General features: G+C 43.5%; 1 protein-coding gene and 4 non-coding genes across 5 annotated transcripts; 4 read left to right on the top strand and 1 right to left on the bottom strand.

Annotated features, from left to right (window-relative positions):
- The first annotated feature begins 983 nt into the window (after positions 1-983).
- Positions 984-6,492, top strand: LOC125359222 (low affinity immunoglobulin gamma Fc region receptor III-like). The gene is made up of 5 exons (XM_048356834.1): positions 984-1,076; positions 1,497-1,517; positions 2,405-2,662; positions 4,347-4,601; positions 6,154-6,492. Exons 1-5 carry the CDS (start codon positions 1,001-1,003, stop codon positions 6,264-6,266), a joined length of 723 nt encoding a protein of 240 aa, XP_048212791.1. The 5' UTR covers positions 984-1,000; the 3' UTR covers positions 6,267-6,492.
- Positions 6,493-12,057: 5,565 nt separating this feature from the next.
- Positions 12,058-12,140, bottom strand: Trnal-cag. The gene has a single exon. It is a non-coding gene; the product is annotated as a tRNA-Leu (tRNA).
- Positions 12,141-12,541: 401 nt separating this feature from the next.
- Trnag-ucc lies at positions 12,542-12,613 on the top strand. The gene has a single exon. It is a non-coding gene; the product is annotated as a tRNA-Gly (tRNA).
- Positions 12,614-13,506: 893 nt separating this feature from the next.
- Trnad-guc lies at positions 13,507-13,578 on the top strand. The gene has a single exon. It is a non-coding gene; the product is annotated as a tRNA-Asp (tRNA).
- Positions 13,579-14,802: 1,224 nt separating this feature from the next.
- Positions 14,803-14,876, top strand: Trnan-guu. The gene has a single exon. It is a non-coding gene; the product is annotated as a tRNA-Asn (tRNA).
- The last annotated feature ends 1,115 nt before the right edge of the window (positions 14,877-15,991 follow it).

Genomic DNA, 15,991 nt, shown 5'->3' with positions numbered 1-15,991 from the left:
AAGAGTCTGATGGACTTTCCTGCCTGAGCTGGCTTTGAACCACAATCCTCAGATCTCAACCTCCTGAGTTGGCTAGGACTATCGGAGTGAGCCGCAATTGCCCAACTCAGTCTGGAGTTTGAACTCAGGGCTTTCTTTGCTTGTACCAACGAGGCACACTCTACCTCTTGACCTAGTCACCCGACCTTTTAGATTTTGTTATTTTTCTAATAGTGTTTCACTTTGTGTCTGGCTGGCCTGAACTATAATTCTGTTTATACTGCTTCCTGAGTGTCTAGGAATGACACGGGCACACATCCCTGCATCCAGCTTTCTATTGGTTGAGACTGAATTTCATGAACTTTATTTTGGCCTGTGCTTGTCTACATACTTTGGTCTTGAACTGTGATTCTTTAGATCTCAGCCTCTGGAATAGCTAGAATTACAAGCATAACACCTGGCTCAAAATTTGTTTCTTGGACTTAAAAACTTTGTTGTGCATGTAGAGGGCAGAAGTAGAAAAAAATTATCTTGTTTGTAGTATATTTAGAGACTTTCTTGGGTAGATTCTCTTCCGCAGCTAACTACTCATTGTTTAATATTGTTTCTTTTGGTAGCATATTTAGAAGGGTATTTTTATTTTCCTGGCTGGGTTAAAGCTCCTTGGGGACTTTCTGAACTAGCTCGTGACATAGCACTGAGGGTGTTGTGGAAGCCACAGTGACATGAGATCTGAGATATGGACTTCCTCTCAGCCATCCTCCTGTTGATGGCTCCCCACCCATCAGTTTCTTCACCAGCAAACAATAACTCAGGGTTTTCACGAGAGGCACAGCAAGGGAAGACAGATTCATCTGTAAAGCGGACTCTATAGAGAGCTTGGTTTGTTAGAGATTAGTTAGCAGAAATAGAGTCTCCTGACTGATGACTGTTTCATAGAAAATGAAATAATTTCCTTCCTCTTTTCGAAGTTCATCGACTATACCCCACTGGACTTGGGTACAGTCTTAGGACAACTTTGATGTCCCAAATGTTTCAGAATGTACAACCTTGGAGTCAATGGCTGCTTCAACCACTGACAATTTTACTGGTGTTTGGTAAGTGAGGGTCATTCTGGAATAGGGTAATTTCAACCAACTTTTTTGCTCAGGCTCCAGGGTATAGTACTGTGAAGCGCAGAACTAGCCCTAAAATCTGGGGAAGGATCCAGAGGGAAAGGGGACTCTGAATTTTTACTGTTCAGGTCAGAATTCAGAGATATGTTCACAGTCCCTGGGAACTCCATTCTGCACCACACAGTCAAGCTTATTTTGCAGCCATGCTAAGGGGGCAGGGATAAGAAAGGAAGATATAAGGGATGAATATTCTGATGAAAGATGATCAGAAAGAAGCTCTTGGGGAAAACAGTTCTGGGTGGGAGAGGATAAAAGAACCCCAAATCACTTCTCTTTATATGTACAACTAATTTGTATCCTTTTCTGCTGCTCTACATTGACCTATTCTATTCTTCCTTACAGCTTCTGTAGATAGGCAAACTGGTAAGTTTATTTCTTGTTTTGTTTGTTTGTGTGTGAGTGTGTGTGTGCTGGTCCTGGGGCTTGAACTCAGAGTCTGGGTGTTGTTCCTGAGATTTTGTGCTCAAAGCTAGTGGCTAGCTCTCTACCACTTTGAGCCACAGCTCCATTTTCAGCTTTTTTGGTAGTTTAGTCTTTACAGACTAAAGTCTTACAGACTTCCTTGCTGGGGCTGGCTTTGAACTGTGATCCTCACATCAGTCTCTGGAGTAGCTAGGATTACAGGCCTGAGCCACTGGTACCTGGTTTGTTTTGCTTCCTTTTGTGTGTGTGTGTGTGTGTGTGTGTGTGTGTGTGTGTGTGTGTGTGTGTGTGTGTGTGCTTGAACTCAGGGCCTCCCTACTCTGCTCATGGCTGGAGCACTCTACCACATCCTTCAACTTCTGGTTCTCTGTTGATAAATTGGAGACAAGAATCTCCAGATTTGCCTGTCCAGGCTGCCTAGGAACCTAATCTTAGATCTCAGTCTCCTAAGTAGCTAGGAGTAGCTCTTTGGAGTAGCTAGGATTATAGGTGTAAGCTACTAGAATCCAGATTCTTGTTTGTTCTGATGATGTTATTTCCTCAGAATGAGATGCTGTATTTGTAGGGACATGTCTGTTCTACCAAGAATCAGACTTGGGTTCATCCTGGGCAGGTCATTCATTTCAGTAGGGGTTAGGATATGATTCTTGGTAAGATTTTATTGGGATTCATCAAAGACCCAAGGGAAAGAGACTGCCATGTGTGCACAGATCTTTAGCTGGGTCTACACGAGGACTTTGTGGTCTCTGTCCTCTGAGCTCTTCTTGTGAATCCACAGTTCCTCCCCAGTTATTTATTCATTACCTCTCCTGCTTTCTGGTCCTCAGCAAATCTCCCCAAGGCTGTGGTGAAACTTGAGCCCCCATGGATCCAGGTGCTCCAGGAAGACAACGTGACACTCACCTGCCAGGGGCCCCACAGCCCTGGGAACCACTCCACACAGTGGCTCCACAACGGGCAAGCCATCTCAGGCCAGGTCCAGCCCAGCTACAACTTTCAGGCCAAGAAAAATGACAGCGGGGAGTACAGGTGCCAGATGAGCCAGACCAGCCCAAGTGACCCTGTGCATCTGGATGTGATAGCCGGTCAGCGGAGGAAGGCCCCGGGCAGGGGCTGGGAGGCCAGCTGGGGGCAAATGCGCTTACAGGGCACAAGTTTGCCTGCTCTTGGAAAGCCTGTCCTGAGCTGCTGGAAGTGCTTGTCCTCGCACATTTCCCCTTTTCACTCATCCCTTTGCTTAGTATGTGTGTTGGTGATGGGGTGGGTGTGTCTGTGCAAATTCCTAGGAAATTTCTCAGTACATGTGAATGCTTATTCTTGCCTCAGCCCTGATTGAGCAAGAGGTTCTAAGGCAACAGACAGGCAGCTGAGTGTGAGAGAAAAGGAAGTCCCCGCTTCACAGGAACCATTCCACAGAAACCATTCCATGCTCATATAGAGCCAAAATACAGCTCAGCCCCATAAGCAGCCAGCCATCTAAATAGGATGAATTCATTTACTCCTTCACTTTTGGTTACCCCCTCTGCTTCAGGGATATTAATGCCTTCCCTGTTGAGTTCTGGGAAGAACTGACGCTTCTCTAACCTTTATACCCCTTTTATGCTGGGTGTCCTGCTCTGTCTTTCTCTTCCATGACCCTGTAGGCAATTTGAGTTGAAAATTGTGTCTCTTCCATTTCTGAATTGGCAGCACCTGAGATAAGGCAGCGCTTTATAAATGTTTGATGAATACATCAATGGTTTTACAAAGTTCCTGGCATAAAGAAGAGCCATGGCATGCCTGTAAGGTTTTAGGTGTGAAGAGAGCATGCAGAGAGAAGTAGAGGTGATTAAAAGAGTGTTTATTGGGGTACGGTCCCGGGCGGGCCCTCCGGTTGGGATCAGAGAGGTCTTGCGTGGACCTGGCTCAGGCAGGGTTTACATGGCCTGGGCAAAAAACGGTAGAGTTAGTTAGTGGGTACTTTCAGTCAGTGGTGGTAGTTAGCACATAGCTTGTTCTGCAAGTCTGGGTGGTTTCAGTTAGTTTCAGGCTAGTGCTTCTGAGGAATGACTGATGCAGATGGTGTCTCGCTATAGGGAGGTGGTTTATTCTCGGCGCCTGTGAGCCCTCCAGTGGCCTGACAGTGCCTATGATGACTACTGTTGTAGCAGCTTACTTACTCCCCTCAGAGGTATTCAGCAAGCTCATGGCTTACTTCTGACTACCACTTGTCATTAAGATTTATCTCCTCAGACAGATTGAGTTTCTCCCTCCCCACCTCCAGGAAGGGACTGTATCTCAGGATCTCATGTATCCTTCCTGACAGGACAGGGCTGCAGTACCTTCTCCCAGGAGAGGAAAGAGAAGATGAGCATATCTTGAACACCTCCCATGTGCCGGGGACTATTGCAGATGCACGGTCTTATCCTGCTTTGAATCTACAAGAGGACTCTGTGGTGGTCCCTGACCTCCTCTGAGATCTTGTAATTCTAGTTCTTCCCAGCTATTTATTCACATTCACATTCTTTCTTGCTCTTAGGCCTTCAAGGGTGAAGGCTGTAATAAAATTGGGGCACCCTCACAGATGAAGCAGTTGAGGCCTAGACAGAATTAACTTACTCTCCCAAGGTTTCAGAGCTTCTAAATGAGTAGAGTCAGAATTAGAGATCAAAACTGTTTGATTCCAAACTTAAGTTCATCTCTCTGCACATTAAGTTCCACCAATAAGGATAGTCGGGGTCTCAGAGTTGAGCCAAGACTTGGGTTCTGGGATCCTTTCTTGTCTTTCAGATTGGCTGCTGCTTCAGACCCCTCAACTGGTGTTCCAGGAGGGGGATACCATTGTGCTGAGGTGCCACAGCTGGAGGAACAAATTGCTGAGCAGGATCACATTCTACCAGAATGGAATATCCAAGAAATTTTCCCATTCCGTTAGCAACTTCTCCCTCCCCAATGCCAATCTTAATCACAGTGGTGATTACTACTGCACAGGAAATATAGGAAGGGCATCCCACTCATCCAAGTCTGTGGCCATCACTGTCCAAAGTAAGAACCAGGACCACTGAAAGAGCTTCAGCCCTTGGAAGGCTGGGTGATGAGGGCATTATGGATCTTTTTCACACTTTAGTACTTGAATTCTCATAAGCGGTCCTCTCAGTGTCAATGGGACACTAAAAGTTTTGGTTGGCCTGACAGCTGTGTGGATGTATGCTGTCTTCTGATTTGCATCTCAGGAATTATGGGGATGGGCATCATTCACTTGGGATTTTAATGAAATCATCTTTTTTTCATAAATACATCTACCAGCCATAATCACCCTCCTTCATTCCTACCTCAGCTAAACCCTCCATTTTGTCTCCCTCTATCTCAAGGATTGTGAGGTTAGTGGTTCTTACTGCCTCTCAGCTTAGGTTTATGCTGGGTAATTCTCTCCATATACTGCTCTGTTCATTCATTCATTCATTTATTTTCCCTTGTTAGTTTTGGGGCTTCAAATCAGGGCCCAGGTGTTGTCTGGGAGCCTCTTTGTGCTCAAGCTAACACTCTACCACTTGAGCCACAGCACCATTTCTGGTTCTGGTTTATGAGTAGTTAACTGGAGAGAAGAGTCTCACTGGGACTTTTCTGCCCAGGCTGGCTTCGAACTGCTATCCTCAGATCTCAGCCTCCTGATTAGCTAGGATTACAGGCGTGAGTCACTGGCACCTGGCTACAGCTCTGTCCTTAGGGAGTGTTGCATTGTGGAGTCCTCAGCATGCTTTTTTAGAAAGGAGGTATTATATGCTCCTGTGACAGATTAGCACTTGTCAATGAACACCTCCCTGTTGATGTAGTTTGTAGATTTTCTAATTCAAGGTGCCCCAAAGATCATTCTCTAGTCATGTAACTCCTTAAGAAGCTCTTTAGAATGAAGCGTTCTGTGATTAAATTGATGTAGAACATGCTACATACTCTGTTCTTTTATATTAATAATGCACATTAAACAGATGGCTGGGCACTGGTGGCTCACACCTATAATCCTAGTTATTCAGGAGGCTGAGATCTGAGGACTACATTTCAAAGCTAGCCCAGGCAGGGAAGTCTGTGAGACTCTTATCTTCAATTAACCACCAGAAAACAGGAAGTGGCAAAGTGGTATAGCACTAGCCTTGAGCAAAAGAGCTCAGGGACAGTGTCCAGGCATGTCAGTATAAACCCAGTGTGGTGGCACACTACAGTGTTTGGGAGGCTGAAGCAGGAGAATATCAAGTTGGAAGCTAGTCTGAGCTGCAAAGCAAAATCCTGTCTTAAAACCTGTTAGAAAGACATTTGCCAAATCTAGATGACCACAAAATCTTTGTCCTTTATAACTTCAGACAGTTGTACTCAGGGCACCTTTTGGGACAATAAAGGCTAAAGTCTTTATTGAGGAAGGTAGAAAGATGAAGGCATCTTTTGAAGACTTCCTGACCTACCTATCTACTCCTGGCCTTGTGGTGTTAAGTTCCTGGTTTGGGGGACATTTACAAAGGCTAATCTGCTGGGGACTTCACAGTTTGTTCCAAATTTCTGCCTTAATAACTCTCAGTTCCCCCCATTTCTCCACCTCTCCCACCAGGTCCAGCAAGTCCATCCATCTCTCTATGGTACCAGGTTCCTTTCTTCCTGATGATGGTAATCATATTCGCAGTGGACACTGGGATATACTTCTCTGTGCACAGAGACCTTTGAAGCTCAATGGGGCTAGAGGACTCACAAAGGCAGATGGTACCAGGGCCCTCAGGACAAATGGCAGCTAATCTTATGGCTAAAAAGCAGTAGCAGCAACATCTGTCCATACTATACCTTTCCTTCTCCCATAGTCCCTCCTTGAAAGCAATCTGGACTCCACAGCTTGTTTTGTCACCTGTTGGGTCAAAACGATGTCCTAACATACCTGGAAAATGCTAAAGCTTAAATAAGTAATTATTATTTAAAAAAAGAAGAAAAATGCTAAAGCTTTACAAGACATTACCCAATCTTGTTCTTCTTTGTGTCTCTGATCTCATTTCCTTCTGTTCTTTCTTATTTACTCTTAATCATTTTTGCTTTTCCTTGAACTCACCCAGTCAATTAAACTTCTTCACACAGCCTATGTTAATTCACAAATGTTCTTTCTGGTCTGGTAGTGTGGCTCAGTAGTACAGTGCCTACCTAGCAAGCTGCCCCACCCTCCAAAAAAGCTTTTTCTTGTAGCCATACAAGGCCCTCATCAGAAGCTAAGAAAATGTTTTTTAACTTTCAGTGTCCACAACTGTGAACTAAATAAATCTCTTTTATTTATAAATTACCCTGTCTCAGATATTTTGTTACAGCAATAGAAAGCAGACAAAGACCATGTCCTTTAGGTCTTCATTCAAATGTTGCCTTTTCAAGAAGGGGCCCTTGGTCATTTGGCACAACCTCACTTACCATACTCTGAACTCCCCTCCTGCTTTTTTCTCCATCGTGCTTATGGTCAACTAATGTGTTATATGTTTACTTGTTTATTGTCTAACTCTCCCATTAGAATATTGTCTGTTTTCACACAGTGTATGCGCTCCAGGAGAAGTCTATTAGTCTGTTTACTATTACGTTCTCAGAGGCTAGTTCAATGTCTGGCACATGATAAAGCAGCAGTTCCGTGTCTGGCAATGATAAAGCACTCAATACGTATTTGTGGAATGAGTACATTCTTTAACAGTTGAAATCAGAGACCTTGAAACCTGGAAAATTCCTACAAACAGTCCAATATCATTCAATTTAAAAATGAGGAAGCTGCAGCTCAGATAGGTGAAATAACTCAATTAAGAACATAGAAGTAGGAAGTAGAGATGTGGTTCAAGTGGTAAAGCTCCAGCCTTGAGGGCTGGGGATATGGCCTAGTGGCAAGAGTACTTGCCTCGTATACATGAGGCCCTGGGTTCAATTCCCCAGCACCACATAGAAGTAGCACTGTGGCTCAAGTGACAGAGTGCTAGCCTTGAGTGAAAAGAGTCCAAGCCCCAGGACTGGCCCAAAACAAACAAACAAACAAACAAAACCCAAAGCTCCAGCCTTGAGCAAACAAGAGTGTGAGTCCCTGAATTCAAATCCCAGTACACACACACACACACACACACACACACACACACACACACACACACACAACCATGCAGGTAGTTGTTGCTGATAGACCTTTGTATATACTTCAGATCATCCATAAATTTGATTATATAGTGTTGGTTTTATTTTGTACTGGGCTATGAGGGTCCCTTTATTATGTCTAAGGTATTACTTATGTCTGTTCTACTCTAAATGATACCCAAATTTAGCATTAATGAATATGTTTAAATATATTTATAAATTTTAGTGCGTATCATAAATTACCCATGCCTGGTCAAATAATAATAATAATCAATTAATAATAGAGAATTGGCTGGATGTCAGTGACTCAGGCCTGTAATCCTAGCTACTCATGAGGCTGAGATCTGAGGATCACAGTTCAAAGCCAGACTGGGAAGGAAAAATCAGTAAGACTCTTATCTCCAATAAACTACCAAAAAGCCAGGAGTGGTACTGTAGTTCAAGTGGTAGAGTGCTAGCCTTGAGGAAGAAAAACTTAGGGATATTGCTCAGGCCCTGGGTTTGAGCCCCAGTTTGGCACAAAAACAAACAAACAAAAACCCAAACAAAAAGAGAGTTGATAGATGGGAATGGGGATATGGCTCTGTGGTGGAATACTTGTGTAGCATTTGTGAGACCCTGGGTTTGATGTGTAGTATGCAATGTGCATAGCATGGGAACCAATGTCCATGTCCATAGCCTGTTTTAGTGCTACATTTGCAGCTCTTTAAATTTAGCTAGTTTTTTAGTGTGTGTGTGTGTGTGTGTGTGTGTGTGTGTGTGTGTGTTGTTAGAACCAAACCCAGGTCCTTGCCCATGCTAGCCATGAATTTCACTCCCAAGTATTATTTCTAGTGGAGTAGGTATGGTTTTAAGACTGCTCTGCTCTAGGAAGGATGTTTCAGAGCAGCCCATATAAGGTAGTGCTTCTATAGGCCAGGGTATAGTCCCCCAAGCCAGGAAAGTAAAGTCCCTTCCCTTTTAGGATCTCTTTCTTGGTTAAAATATCTTGACACTGGCTCTCAAGTTTAATCTATTTGGACTTTTCTCTCCCTTCTGGAGTCACCTCTGTTTGAGGATAGTGTGGGTTTTCATTTCAAAGCATTCCTTTCTTTCCTATAGTGATCACCTTTCCAGAGCAGCTGATTTCTATAGTAGCAAACTCTGCCAGCTCTTTCTGGGAGGATTGCCCAAGAAACAAGTGGATTGACCTCTGTGGGTTGCTTTCCTCCTCCCCTTCAAAGGCTCCACCAACTTCCCAGTAGGTTCTAATCGATCCCAGAAGAAAACAGCCTCCTAGTGGAACAGGAGTTTTCATATTACTCTTTAATAATTAAAGATTTCCTTTGAATCAGATAACAACACCAATAATATAGCCATACAAATGGGTTTTAATTCCATACGCTAGGTTATGAATATAGTGCATCTTAATTCATGTCACCCCTTCTATCCTCTTACCCCATCTTTCCCCTCAACAACGTATTTTAAAATCAACTTAAAAAAATACGATAGGTTGACTAGCTGTGTTCTGAGTCACTGTCCCTGTTATTACAGTGATGAGTACCTTGGCTTTGTGACATGGGAGGCCTGTGTTTGGTTCTCAGAGGGGCCTTGTGGGCTTGTTTTATTGTTCCCCCTTCTTTTAAAAAGTATTTTCACATGTCTATTTGAAAGATAGCGTCTTTTATTTCTTTCAGTGTAAGTCCAGCACCAGAAAGTCCAAACACAATGTTAGTAAAGGCATTGGAATATGATAAAGGCCCGATTCATAAGTCCTCAGACTTGTGGGAACGAGTGTGACTTTACTGCCTGGTGAGCTCACCTGGTTACTGTACTATGGGTATGGATGGACCAGACTGCAGCAATTTCTGGGCACTGGTTCTGATCCTGCCTAGGTCACACAGGAAAAAAAAAAAAAGCATAGTGTCTTTCTAACAGGTTTGAAAGCCAGTCCCGAGAGTAGAATCGACCTTTCAGCTACTTTGCACTCCAACCTTGTGTGCTGGGTTCTTGTGTGGGCACTCCGAGCCTCAGCACCAGTGCAAGGTGCAAGGGGCAGGTCTTTGTGAGTGAAGCCGGTGGAAAAGCAAGAACTAAACTGAAAGATCACACAGGACTTGGCCAACTGGCTTATTTTAGTGAAGTGTTAAAAAACAAACAAACCCTAGATTAGGAAAAGATGGGATCAAATTTAGGGTCTGGAAAGCGAAGTTTCAGTCTTGCATCAACTGGAATTGAAATCAAACTGGGGTCTCCTGCATGGCAGGCAAAAAAAGCTGCTATTAAGCCACCAATGCTAACCAGTGAGTAGGGAGGCTACTTTGCAGTAAAACATATTCACCCAGTCTCTTATCTCTGCTTTGAGCCACAGAATAATATTGCCTTCATGGCTCCAGAGGAAATTTTTGGTAATACTTAGAAAGTGGCCATTTCAATACCTGGCTCTGAGGCTGCGCTTCTGTATATGCCTTTGGATTCAACATCAGGGAGAACTAACCACAACTGGGAACCTTTAGAATGATCCAGGAAGACTTGGAACTTTCTCTGTGTTTCCTTTCAGGCCCCACCACCCCCCATCACCTATAAAATTCCTTTTCTCTAATCCTACCCTGTAACTTTAGGGATTAGGTGAGTAATCTTGCCGCCAAAGGTAGGGACTTGCTTCTCAGTATGTTATATAACTAAAGTATTTTTCATGGATTAAAATAAGTAATAACCTCTCCTATTTAAAAAAAAGTAGTACTCATTCATTTATTGTTAACATATGCATAGCACTTTAACAGTGGGTTTTCACCTACATTTTGTTTGTATGTATGGGTTCTGTTATGCACATATAGATCCAAATAAACTTTAAAAGAAGAAATCTTGATTTTCAGATTTTCATTTCAACTAATAAGATATACAATGGGACTTGGCTTTCGGAAGTTGAAAATGTTGGAGTGGGTTCTGGAGGAGAGACGTGAAGAAAATTCACAAGGCCTTGTATTTGATTTCTATGTGGGAAAATAGAATAAAAGGAAGAGGTAAGGCAGAAACATACAGAGTACTGAAGTAGGAGGACTGATGGAACATTTCCTTATGGTGCAGGTAAAGGGAGGGGAGAAGTGGAGATAAGCAAAGAATGGAGAGTTTAACACTGATCCACCAACCTAAAATAAAAATGACTGGGAATGGCAGCTCTAGGGTGGTTCACACCTGTAATCCTAGCTCCTCAGGAAGCTGAGACCTGAGGATCTCCTGCGCTTCACAGGCAACTATTTTCAAGTTTTAAAAAAGGGTAATAATTTTAGATACCAGATATACTACTTAAAATTACTGTGTATCTGTTATAATGTTAAAATCCTATATAACCACAACATACTTATCAAACCTAAGAAGTTGACAATGGAAAAATACTACTTACTAAACTCTAGATTTATTCAGATTTCAGATTTTTTCACTAATGTCCTCCTGTTTGAGAAGTCCTTCCAAAAATGCCACGTTGATTTTGGTTATTGTATCTCATAAATTCCCTACATACCAGGGGTACATGATATCAAATGACCAGTCACTATCCTTATGCTATCCTTAAATACTTGTTTAAGATTCAGTTTCATTTAAGAACTATTTTTTCTTATTTCTCTTATGAATGCACTATCATTTTCCTTAGACAAAGCATTTAACTTCATATTTTCTGTTCTAAGTACTTCCTCTAAAACATTGTGAATGTGTTCCTGAGAAAGGGTAGCCTTGTGTAAAGCAAGGGGAAGGACATTCCAGATTAAAGATCAACCTGTAGATTAATTAGATAGACTAGATCTTCAGAAACTTTAATACACATTTGCATCACCTGGGAATCTCCAAAAGGCAGATGCAGTAGATTTGAGGTGGGACCAGAAATTAGAAATATTTTCCAGTATTTATAATGGTTATAATGAAGCACAAATAATCTTCATATAGGTAGATCCATGAGATTTTAAAAATTGGGAGGGAGGAGGGAGAGTGATATATAGGAATACACTGTAAACAAATATAAACAAACAACAACAAAAAAAAGGGAGTGGGGAGAAACCATGATGTATTTGCTTGTATATCTTGGGGAGGGGAAGGGTAGAAACTGGAGGGATAAAAGGCGAAAAAGGACAGCAGTGGAACTCACTGGACACTGATGAAAGTGAACTATGTAACTGGTGGGGGGAGATGGGAAGAATGAAGAAAGGGAAGACATTGTATGAAAAGAAATGTACTCATCACCTAACTCATGTTAATTGTAATTTCTAACACATTTTTAAAAATGTGTGTTAGTAGTTCTTTTTCTAAGAATTTTAACCATGTTTATTAGGTGCTGTAGTCTAGAGGATGGTACAATCCAGAAGGGGAAAAAAAAAAAAAGACCGAAAATGGAGAAAATAAAGCACCTTGTCAGAAGTGGGATTCGAACCCACGCCTCCAGGGGAGACTGCGACCTGAACGCAGCGCCTTAGACCGCTCGGCCATCCTGACATGCCTACAGAGGCGCCTTTTTTTTAGTATACTTTTAAGTTCTCACATTGGCGCTTTCTGCCGCGAGGTGGAGGCAAACCTCGGAGAACTAGCGCCAGCCATTTTCCCTCGCACCTTTAACCCAAACCGCAGTTACCCGAAACCGTCACTCGGCAGATCCAGTTCAGCGTTTGGTGGAGCTGAGAGCTGTGAGAATTGGGCTGCGAAGCGCGCTGTAGTGAGAAGAGGGGGAGGGAAGCTCCGATTTCCTCACCAAACTCCTCGCGGTTTGTGATCCGCGACTCAAGTGCAGGGTGGCTTTTGAGTTCCTGGTCATAAACATCCAACACACTTGCACGCTAACGACAAACGAATGACCGCTCTTTTCTTAAATAAGGAATCCGAACCGCCCCAGCAGGCGAGCGTTGGTGGTATAGTGGTGAGCATAGCTGCCTTCCAAGCAGTTGACCCGGGTTCGATTCCCGGCCAACGCATCCGCTTCTTTTCTTCACCTTTGGAGGGAGCTATAATGTAAACTTTGTACAACCCCTTCTCCCCCTTTTTAAAAAATTCCTGAACTGAACTACAAACCGCACCTCCACCGTCCTGACACTCCTGCACACTTTCAGTTTCGCCGCCCACAGTCATCCGCTCCCCTGGCATGTTTTCTTGGGATTAGATTCTCCCCCTTTTCCTTTTTGAACTTCGAACTGCTGAGGAACCTTCGGGATCGTCGGCATCCTGGCTTAATCTCGTTCGAACGTCAGTCTTGGAAAAAAGGTCTTTGCGTCTTTTTCTGCGAGGTTCAGATGGGAGCCATGACGGGAGCCTCCCACATTGCACTTTCTAGTTTGAATTTCGGAGTGAACTGAGATAAGGACATGAAGTGAAATGATTAAGCAAGTGGAGGATATTAGATTGGATTCTCAATTCAGTTATTACAGAACATTTCAGTACGCCTGGGGAAGCTTGGCTATGAGCTTTGTTCAACTGCGTATTTTGTACATTCTAGGTTCTGTGAAAATTTGACGTCCCAGTTGAATTATATTGTAGGAATAAAAACACATCTCATATTGTGAAGACATTAAAGAAAAAAAAAAACAACTATGGCTTATCAATCATATGCTCATACTTGATTACATGTTGAAAGACTATTTTAATGTATTAGGTACATAAATATTAAGATTGTAAAAATAATGTTTGTGTTAAATTGGGCTATTATAAAATTAAAACTTATTTGTGGCTTCGCATTCGATTTCGACGGCGTTGTACAACAAAAGTGCGATGTTGCCAGCCTCTAGCCACTTCCATTTCTCCGGTTTAGGAATAACTTTCCTACGGAGACGTTTTCTAGGTATCAACTTGGAGGAGCCACTGACCCAAGTTGTCCTCGTTAGTATAGTGGTGAGTATCCCCGCCTGTCACGCGGGAGACCGGGGTTCGATTCCCCGACGGGGAGGCTGCACTTCTTTTGCCACTATCTCTTCGATTTTTATTTTTATTTTTTTAAACTAATGTAAGTAACTAAAAGTACCAAGATAATTGGCAAGGGAACGATTGAGTGCATTACCTTAACCCTGGTTGCATCTTTAAACATTTTTATTGTTATTATAAAGGCTACAGCTACCTAAGCCAGGCAAAGAGTACAGTTCTTTCTGGACAGACAAAGTCACCCCTTCGCTAGCTAGCTAGCTCTCCCCTAGTTTTTCCCTCCCTCCCTGGTCTGGTTGTTTCTTAACCGTGATGATTAATCCAGCAAGGGAGTTTCTACCCGATGTTGCATTGAATGGGTCTGAGGCTGGTTTAGCGCCTTCCACAAGCAGGACCCCTTGCTCACAGGAGTGCAGAAAGGAGATTCTGTATGGAGGGTCCAGAGGGCCCTGGGGACTTGAACAATATGGAAAATGGCACGTTAGGCCCAGGACTGATGAGGACCTCCTAATGTGAAAACGATAGAGTTGGTAATATCTCCGCCTGGAGGTATTTGGGTCCAGATATGTGTGAAAGTCTTTAAATTTTACAGCATTTAAGATTGAACTCCATGTTCTGGAAGGGTGAACAAATGCGCTCGTGCTACTCAGTACACCCTATGTGGAAAATGACCTATGTATCTATCTCCTGGGCAGGGATGGGAGGGGGACACTAGGGGGAAAGCAAAAGAAGGGGTGTGACTTGTCAAAAAAAAAAAAAAGAGAGAGAGAAAATGAAGTCATTATTTGGCTTATGAAATGGTAACCTCTCTGTACAACACCTTACTGATATCAATACAATTATATTAAAAATTGTTCTGTCTGGGTACCTAAAATGCTAGTAGAAACTCAGAACAGCTCGAATGGCAGGTTCATTGGGCTATATGAAGAGCCCTTACTTAGATATTCCATTTGGCGGGGCACGATGGGCCATTTTTAGTTTTCCAGGGGCCCTGGTCTCTCTCTTTGATCTTCTGCTGTCCTTCTCTCCGTTTCCAAATCCTAGCCAGCGCCCGGGCGGGAGGGGGTGGGGTGGGGGTGGGGTGGGGGAGTGGGGGTGGGGGGAAACGCTCGCCGGGGCGGCGCCCGGCTGTTGGGAAAGTTGAGACTTTCGCGGGTTTCCACTGCAGTTTCCGCCGCAGAGTTGAGACACGGCAAATGTCACGAATTTGTTCTCCAGTGAACTGACTCGTGAGCGAGCAGCCTCACTGTCCGTCTCTGTGGCGCAATCGGTTAGCGCGTTCGGCTGTTAACCGAAAGGTTGGTGGTTCGAGCCCACCCAGGGACGGAGGGCGTACATTTTGTGAACTTTCGTGCATCGCTCAACCGGCCGCAGGAAGCTTGGTTGGTGTCCCCGAGCCTTCTCAGGTTAGGCGTTTTGCTCGCAGGTGTGTAGCCGTTGGTCTGACGGTTGCTGCGTCTGGTTTAGCTGCTTAAGCCCGGTAATTGCGTCACGAAACCCACACCTCACGAAGATGTAGACACTGAAGGAAGTTACAGTTCGCATGTCCCAAGGCTGAAGTCTATCCTTTCCCCTGTCTGGTCTGTCTGGTACAAAAAGGGACTATCTTTTTTTTTTTTTTTTAAATTAAATTTTATTGACAAGATGATGTGCAGAGGGGGTGCAGTTACATAATAAGGTAGTGAGTACATTTCTTGTCATGTTTGTTATACCCTTCCTCATTTTTCTTTCCCTTCCCTAGTTCAGGTAAGCATATATACAATATCCAAGGTACCAAAATCATATATAGTAACCACATGGGGTACGCCAAAGGAAATTCACCTAGAACATTAAACATAACGACAACAATAAAGTCCTCCTGTGTCCTTCTCTTGGAGTTCCTTTTGCTTATCCTCATCTTATATAATCATGTGTACATAGCTGTTGAGCTATTGCGATCCTCTGATAGGTCTATCCTAGACCAAAAAGGGACCATCTTGAACCTGGGTCCTGAGTCACCGACTGCCAACTCTTGTTGCCTCCTGCTTGTTTAGACTAGGCACCTGCTCTCAGCCACTGATTTCCTCTTCTTTCCTGTTGGATTACTGCAATGCCCATCAGCACTGCCTAGAGGGTCTCTTCCAACTCTCTTCCAGACTGCTGAGGTCCCTCAGAACAACAAACCTGATGGGCCTACATTTTCCCAGCGGCTTTCATTAGCTGATTCAATCTCCTTAATTTGAGCAGCAGTGCCCGTCAGAATCTGGCCCCAGAACTCCCTGTCTCCCTCTTCGGGTGTTTTAACTCTGACAGAACCAAATTTAACTTTTAAATCTTTGCTCCCCGACCTTCGCCCCTTCTCTTCTTCTTCGGCAAAATCCTGCACATCCCAAACGAAGCCTCTTTTTGGCTTTTCCTAAGATGAAAGTTTCTGGGAAGAATGCCTCTTGAGTTGTCCATTT

This window comes from Perognathus longimembris, chromosome 11, assembly GCF_023159225.1.
Source record: "Perognathus longimembris pacificus isolate PPM17 chromosome 11, ASM2315922v1, whole genome shotgun sequence".
Lineage (NCBI taxonomy): Eukaryota > Metazoa > Chordata > Mammalia > Rodentia > Heteromyidae > Perognathus > Perognathus longimembris.
Note: the sequence above shows the minus strand (reverse complement) of the source record. Positions and strands in the feature narration are given on the sequence as shown.

Coding starts and splice junctions, on each gene's coding strand:
- LOC125359222 (XM_048356834.1), top strand. CDS start 1,001: ATGTCCCAAATGTTTCAGAATGTACAACCTTGGAGTCAATGGCTGCTT. Junction 1,077..1,496: donor GACAATTTTACTGGTGTTTG/GTAAGTGAGGGT, acceptor TCTTCCTTACAG/CTTCTGTAGATAGGCAAACT. Junction 1,518..2,404: donor TTCTGTAGATAGGCAAACTG/GTAAGTTTATTT, acceptor TCTGGTCCTCAG/CAAATCTCCCCAAGGCTGTG.